The sequence below is a fragment of the Geotrypetes seraphini genome, chromosome 1, assembly GCF_902459505.1.
Source record: "Geotrypetes seraphini chromosome 1, aGeoSer1.1, whole genome shotgun sequence".
Classification (NCBI taxonomy): Eukaryota; Metazoa; Chordata; class Amphibia; order Gymnophiona; family Dermophiidae; genus Geotrypetes; species Geotrypetes seraphini.
In genome coordinates this window covers 81,418,586-81,426,699 of record NC_047084.1, presented here as the reverse complement: position 1 = coordinate 81,426,699, position 8,114 = coordinate 81,418,586, and the positions used below count along the sequence as shown (strand labels likewise).

Below are 8,114 nucleotides of genomic sequence, written 5' to 3'. Positions count from 1 at the left end.
CAAAATACCGAAGGTAATAGACTTAGTAGAGAAAGACAGACTGTTCACTCTCTCCAAGGTAGGGAGAACGAGAGAACACTCTAAAGTTGAAAGGGTATAGATTCCGTACAAATGTAAGGAAATTCTTCTTCACCCAGAGAGTGGTAGAAAACTGGAATGCTCTTCTGGAGTCTGTTATAGGGAAAACACCCTCCAGAGTTTCAAGGCAAAGTTGGACAAGTTCATGCTAAACTGGTGAGACTGGACTCATTTGGAGCACTGGTCTTGACCTTGGGGCCGCCGCGTGAGCAGACTGCTGGGCTGGATGGACCATGGGTCTGACCCAGCAGCGGCAATTCTTATAAATCTTTCCTTAATTGCTTCTGATAATTTCAGCTATACACAGTTGAAATCAGTGCAACATGCAGAAAGTGAAAACTATCAAAGTATCAGCTGCAAGAGACAAGATTTTGGACCAACTATTTTGAGGCCCTCGGTATTATAAAAAATGATTCTTTATGGAAAACTTGTGCTTTAAGTGTTCAGTGATCCAAAACCATCTCAATGTCCTTGATGTTCCTTTAATTTTCTTTTAAACTTTTTTTTACTTTTTTTAGGCCTCAGACTAGCAGGTGCCATGCATTTCTATGGTCACCAAACAAACTTATGCCAATGGCATCCTCATTAGCCCCATTATATATTTTTTTCACATTTTTCTTATTTAAAGTGCTCAGTTCTATTTTTCTTTAGTGTCTCATATAACTTAATTCTTAAAATTATTATAACTTAATTGACTTATCTTAAGTCAGTCTTGTCTCATACTATCATCGGGAAGGGACCTGTCATTCCGACATGTTTCGCCTTATGGCTGTTTCAAGAAAAGTCCCCCCTTTTCAAACTTGTTTGCACCATCCTGATCTGTATAATGCTTATTGAGATAAGATGCATGACCGCTGGACACTTAAGACACAAGTTTTCCATAAAGAATCATTCTTTATAATACCGACGGCCTCAAAATAGTACCTGGCGAGCCACGAGTTTGTGACCACTGCCCTAGAGGAATGGAGTCAGGGAGATATGATTCAGACGTTCAAATACTTGAAAGGTATTAATGTAGAACAAAATATTTTCCTGAGAAAGGAAAATGGTAAAGCCAGAGGACATGTTTTGAGGTTGAGGGGTGTAGACTTAAGAGTAATGTAAGGAAATTCTTCTTTATAGAAAGGGTGATTCATGCCTGGAATGCGCTCCCAAGGGAGGTAGTGGAGAGGAAAACGGTGACAGAGTTAAAAAAAAAAAGAGTGGGATGAACACTGAGGATCCCAAATCAGAAAATAATGGTATATATTTAAGAACTAAGGCCAGTACTGGGCAGACTTGCATGGTCTGTGTCCGTATATGGCCATATGGTTGAGGATGGGCTGGGGAGGACTTTGACAGCTGGGATGGTTTAGATGGGCTGGAATGAGCTTTGATGGAGAATTCAGTAGATGGAACCTAAGCACAGTACCAGTCAGAGCTTTGGGTTCTGGCCCAGAAATAGCTAAGAAGGAAAATTTAAATTAAATCAGTAATTTAAAGAGAGGGTAAGGTTGGGCAGACTGGATAGACCATTCGGGTCTTTATCTGCCGTCATCTACTATGCTACTATGTTATGTTAGTATTAACCACCCCCTATTTTATAAATCCATGGTAGTGGCTGCTGTGTGGCAAATGCTCCAATGCCTACTAAATCCCTCTGGATGTTGGAGCAATTACCACAGCAGGTCTTTGCAATTGAAAGACACAGACACTATTTTGTTAAATATTTGAGATACCTAATGCACAGCAAGAAATATTAAATTTTTCTAAACATAAATAATTATTTCTCAAATAAAAAAAATAAAACAGTATGACTGTCAGATGTTTCAAGGCCATTAGGCACATATCACTAGGGATGGATTAAAATAACAGTGGGAAAGATGTCCTCAGGCAATCAAGGACTAGCACAGGCTCTCGTCTTTCAGCCCATGCATCCTTAGGAAGCCTTTGCTTGATCCATCTAAAGAGTTGGCATGGAGTCGCCTAGCTCTTTTGTTTCCGCTGATTTAGTAGCATAGAGTAAGGCGACGTGACCTCAAAGGCAGATTCACTGCAAAACAGAACAGCACAATGTTATTTACCATAGAAGTCATACACTTTATAATTACCTAGCGTAGAAAGGTTTTCACTTGCAATGTATTCTCATTTTGAGGCTCATTCCTTAAACAACGCCTAACTTGGCCAGTGCCTTAAAAAAAAAAAAAAAGGGCACCAGCCATGTGTCAATCACGCTTAGGTGCCGTTTACAGAATCGCAGTTAGCGGCACCTGAAATGAAGGAGAGGGATTTAAAGGCCTACATTTCAATTGCCTAAGTTTTTGGCGAATCCACGCTTAGCTGTGCCCAACTCACGCTCAAACCATTTAGGCATTAGGTGCCGCTAAGCGCGTTGCAATAGGCACCTATCTTTTATAGAATGGGACAGACACCTATTGCTCAATTAAAATTTTTGTAGCCAATTATTGAGGCTGTTAAGGGTATTTTGCCAATTAACCCCCTTTTTTTTTTTTTAACAAAACTGCGCAAGAGGCTTTCAGCGTTGGCTGGCACGCTGAATGTTCTGCGTTGCTCTGACGCTCATAGGAACTCTATAACCCTCAGAGCAGCGCAGAGCATTCATCATGCTGGCTGGTGCTAAAAACCTCTTGTGCAGTTTTGTAAAAAGGGGGGAGGGGTAAGTTAGGTGCCTAACTTTAGGCGATCTTTATATAATCAGCCCCTTTGTGTCTAGCAGTGCAACCACTAGGGATCAATCTACCATATAAGAATTTATGGAAAGCATTTTATTGATTTCTGCTGGATCTCTTATATTACATTAAAACAATTATCAGTGGCTCTGATATTCAAAGCATTTTAGCTGGCCAATGACTGGTTAAATCACATGGTCGGAGCTAGCCACTAATATTCTGCAGCACTTAGCCAGCTAAGTGCCACTGAATATTGCGGTTAGGTTGGACATAAAGCTAGCTATGTTGGGGACGACCCAGGATGGAATCAGCAATTGGCCTCTTAAGCACCGATATTCAGTCTTTAAGAGGTCAAATTTACTGCATACATGAGACTGTATAAAAGTCTCCTATTTTTATGGCTGCTTAAGTGATGAATATGCACTTAAGCAGCTATGTGTTAGTCGGCTCAAAAACAATTGACACAGCTTTGAATATCCAGGAATAATACCTTACTTCTATTTGGGAGGTAATCATCAAGTTGACCCAATGGATAGACCAAAAACAACTGATACAGCTTTGAATATCCAGGAATAATACCTTACTTCTATTTGGGAAGTAATCATCAAGTTGACCCAATAGACCAAATGGAAAAAAATGTTGCAACCCTAACTGTTGAGACATCCTTAGATGAAAATCTAAACTTAAGAGAGAGAAAAAAGAAAATACTAAACAATTTAAGAAGGTGTAAATGAAGTTGGTGAAGTACCGTATGGATATTCAATATAAACTAGAATAAGTGAAGAACCTTCTAAGAGCTGGTAACTTTAGGCTTTTGAATTTTCTTAAGGTTAATTATGTGTTGGAAGTTTTGAAACTGCCTAATGAATCTCTTCCTCCTTGTGATGGTACATGGCCAGGTTCCCATAGGATCACTTCCTCACTGAGATTGAGCCGCTTTAGGGTAGGTGGAGTTACACCTGAAATGGGCTCAGACAGAGAAGTTAAATGCCCTGAGGTAGCACAGGTCAGACAGGCCCCATGTCAAGAAGTCTCCAAGTCAGAGGCCATACAGCAAAAGGCTTCCAAGGGAATGGCATCTGAGGCTATAGTACACAAGGGAAATGCCAGGGAAGTCAAGTAGCCAGAACCAGTGGCATAGTAAAGGGGGGGTGCCAGCACCTCTCCGACCCCTTACCTCATGCACCTTCCCTTCCCTCTGATACACCAGACACCAAGCGCCCCCCTTCTGATCTCCCTGACCCCTCCCACAAAATTCTGGTGGGCTGGGGGGGGGGGGTTTCGGATCAGACCTCCCCAGCTCAAGAACACCCCCCTGTATCTTTCATTGAAAATCAGGCAGGAGGGATGCCCACTCCCTCCTGCCTTGAAGGGCCACCTCTTCATAATGGCAGCCTTTTCCCAACCTGGATGCATTGGAAGAGGCTTAAGGTTCTGATTGGTTCAAGCATCTAAGGCCCCTCCCCTAGGCACCTGAGCCAATTGTGGCCTTAGGCTTCTCCTAGTGCATCGCCGGCACACACTGGGAGGGGCCTAAAGCCCTGTTTGGCTCAGACCCTTCTATGGGAGGGGCCTTAGGCAACTGAACCAATCAGAATCTTAGGCCCCTCCCAGTGCATTCCAGAATGCTCTAAGAGGAAGACCTGCCATTTTTAAGAGATGGGACTGCCAGCAGGAGGGAGTGAGCATCCCTCCTGCTCATCTTCTGAATAAAGTACGGGGATGGGTCCAGAGTTTAGGAGGGTTCTGGTGGCTGAGGCAGGAGGGAGTGGGCATCCCTCCTGCCAATCTTCGGGGAGGGTCCGGGTGACCGAGGCAGGAGGGGTGGTACATCGTTAGTCTGACATCTCCACTGAAATCTGTGGGAGGCCCTGCTGATAGTGAAACTACCAACGGCTTTCAGCTTCTCAGATGAACGCAAGCCCTAGTGGCATGACAAGCCCATGCACCATGATTGGTACAGAAAGTGGCGTTAGGCGCCATAAAGTGCCTATCTAGGCAAAGGTAGGCACCAGAAATGTAGGCCTTGAAAACCCTGACCTACATTTCTAGTGTCTATATTTCCTGGAGATGCAATTCTCTAAACGGCGCCATTGTGTGATTGACATGCGATCGGCAGCTGCTTTTTAGGTGACCGCTGATATTGGCGCCATTTAGAAAATCCAGGCCATAAGGCCTACCATGTTTATTATCATTTTGAAATGACTGTATTTAAATATCTTTTTTGAAATTTTGGAACAAAAGTGATTCTGATAAGGAAATAGTTATCTAGACACAATTGAAATATATGTTTGGAAGACTATTGAAATTTGAAGAATGGTATAAACAGCTTAGTATAGTAATAGTTGCAAAGGATCTTACTTAACAGAAACCGCTTTTGAATTTTTCAACTTATGATGACTGGACCAATATTCTACATTGTCTTTAAGTTCCTTATTCTGTAGAAAGAAAAAAAGTTTAAAGTTTATTATATATTTGATATCCTGCCTATCATTATGTCTAGGCGGTTTACAATAAGTTAAATAAAGTTTTAAAAATAAAGACATCAGACTGAGTCATATAAGCATGATAACATATTGACTAGAGACACGGGGTGGGGGAGGAGAGGGGAATATTATGGACCTGATTAAAATGAGCAGCAGGGTGCAATACACTGGTGGCACATGGAAAGTGCCACCAACTCCTAGTATTGGAGAGGTTCTAGCTCTCTTCCACTGGTGGGATTTGAGGATCCTGCCATCCATAGCAATAGATGATGCCACTGTTTTTGAAGAGCCTGAGAGCAAAGTAGGAGGGGGACAGGCCCCCGACCACCACCCTTTGGCTAAGCTAACTGTGTATATTTTATAAAATACAAGAGTATGAGGAGCATAACCAAAAGAAACGTCTAAGTCCGTTTTGAGCCTAAATTGCTAGTTGCCCAAAGTCGGCAGTGTCAAAAGTTCATTCCCGAAAAATACATCCAAAATATTTTTCTTTTTCGAACATCATCTAAGTATACGTCCAGCCGTTTGGTCAGCCAGACCGCTAAGTCGTCTATCTTTAGACCCCATTCTCGTCCAAAAATTCATCCAAGTCAAAAATGCTTAGAACAAGATCTTTTGGATGTGGGAGGGGCCAGCAAAGTGATGGACTGGACACCCAGACATGGCAACACAGTAGTGGGGCACCTTACAGGCACTGCTGCAAACCTCACAAAAAGGGTGCCATATACATATCTCACCACAACTCCTTTACAGGTCATGGTGAGACCCCCAAAATCTACTAGACCCACCTGTCTACAACCCTAATAGCCCCAGACTACTTAAGCCATCTCTGTGCTGCTCTACTAGGCTTTCCTAGTAGAGCAGCACAGAGGTGAGGTGAAGGAGGAGAAAGAAGTCGCGGAAAGACTTAACATGTTCTTTTCTTCTGTATTTACAAACGAAGACACAACCAACATACCGGAACATGAGCAAATCTTCAATGGAAACCAAGCAGAAAAATTAACATCCATGGAAGTGAGCCTTGATGATGTACACAGGCAGATAGAAAAACTTAAAACTGACAAATCCCCTGGTCCGGACAGAATCCATCCAAGGGTTTTGAAGGAATTAAAGGAGAAGATAGCGGAACTACTGCAGCAAATTTGCAACCTATCCTTGAAAACAGGCATGATCCCGGAGGATTGGAAGATAGCCAACGTCACGCCCATCTTTAAAAAGGGATCAAGAGGTGACCCGGGAAACTACAGACCGGCGAGTCTGACCTCGGTTCCAGGGAAAATGGCAGAAGCACTGATAAAAGAAAACATCGATGAACATTTGGAAAGAAACGAACTTCTGAAAACAAGCCAACGTGGTTTCTGCAGGGGGAGATCGTGCCTAACTAACTTATTGCACTTCTTCAAAGGAATTAACAAAAGGATGGACAGGGGAGACCCCATAGACATCATATACCTTGATTTCCAAAAAGCCTTTGACAAGGTGCCTCAAGAACGTCTACTCCGGGAACTGAAGAATCATGGGGTGGATGGAGACGTACATAGATGGATCAGAAACTGGTTGGCAGGTAGGAAACAGAGGGTAGGGGTGAAGGGCCACTACTCGGACTGGATGAGGGTCACGAGTGGTGTTCCGCAGGGCTTGCTATTTAATATATTCATAAATGATCTAGAAACAGGGACGAAGTGTGAGATAATAAAATTTGCGGACGATACAAAAATATTTAGTGGAGCTGGAACTAAAGAGGAATGCGAAGAATTGCAAAGGGACTTGAACAAACTGGGGGAATGGGCGGCGAGATGGCAGATGAAGTTCAACATTGAGAAATGTAAAGTATTGCATGTGGGAAGCAGAAACCCAAGGTACAACTATACGATGGGAGGGATGTTATTGAATGAGAGTACCCAAGAAAGGGACTTGGGGGTAATGGTGGACATGACAATAACCGCAAAACACAGGGGAAACAAATCCACAAAGGATAGAACAGTGGAAACAAGTGGAATTGTCCAATAAAAAGGTGCACCAAATAAAGATGTCTTTCAACTCATCTGGACAATCAGGTTATTCTTTATTCTTCCAAAAATACTCGACCCGACATGTACATGTTTCGGCCCTACGGCCTGCGTCAGGAGTCTTAAAGATCTTTGGATGTAAATAACCTCTAGTATGGACCACTCTAGCAACCTGTATTAATCAGAACGCCGTCGTGTAGATGATAGAGTGGTCCATACTAGAGGTTATTTACATCCAAAGATCTTTAAGACTCCTGACGCAGGCCGTAGGGCCGAAACATGTACATGTCGGGTCGAGTATTTTTGGAAGAATAAAGAATAACCTGATTGTCCAGATGAGTTGAAAGACATCTTTATTTGGTGCACCTTTTTATTGGACAATTCCACTTGTTTCCACTGTTCTATCCTTTGTGGATTTGTTTCCCCTGTGTTTTGCGACAATTTTTCTTTCACAGCCAGCATCTACACGACGGCGTTCTGATTAATACAGGTTGCTAGAGTGGTCCATACTAGAGATTATTTACATCCAAAGATCTTTAAGACTCCTGACGCAGGCCGTAGGGCCGAAACATGTACATGTCGGGTCGAGTATTTTTGGAAGAATAAAGAATAACCTGATTGTCCAGATGAGTTGAAAGACATCTTTATTTGGTGCACCTTTTTATTGGACAATTCCACTTGTTTCCACTGGACATGACAATAAAGCAGATGGCACAGTGCGCAGCGGCCGCTAAGAAAGCAAATAGAATACTAGGTTTAATCAAGAAGGGTATTACAACCAGGACAAAAGAAGTTATCTTGCCGTTGTATCGGGCGATGGTGCGCCTGCATCTGGAATACTGCGTCCAATATTGGTCGCCGTACCTTAAGAA

At 42.7% G+C, this 8,114-nt stretch overlaps 1 protein-coding gene across 3 annotated transcripts in view; it reads right to left on the bottom strand.

The window, feature by feature from the left end:
• Positions 1-1,516: 1,516 nt before the first annotated feature.
• Positions 1,517-8,114, bottom strand: part of CCDC68 (coiled-coil domain containing 68) — a 91,736-nt gene continuing 85,138 nt past the window's right edge. For all 3 annotated transcript variants that reach the window (XM_033929225.1, XM_033929224.1, XM_033929226.1), the window contains exons 11-12: positions 5,109-5,185; positions 1,517-2,110 (exon numbers count right to left, since the gene is read on the bottom strand). In XM_033929225.1, the coding sequence (XP_033785116.1) occupies positions 2,044-2,110; positions 5,109-5,185 (144 nt within the window). In that variant the 3' untranslated portion in view covers positions 1,517-2,043. The remainder of the gene's footprint in view (positions 2,111-5,108; positions 5,186-8,114) is intronic.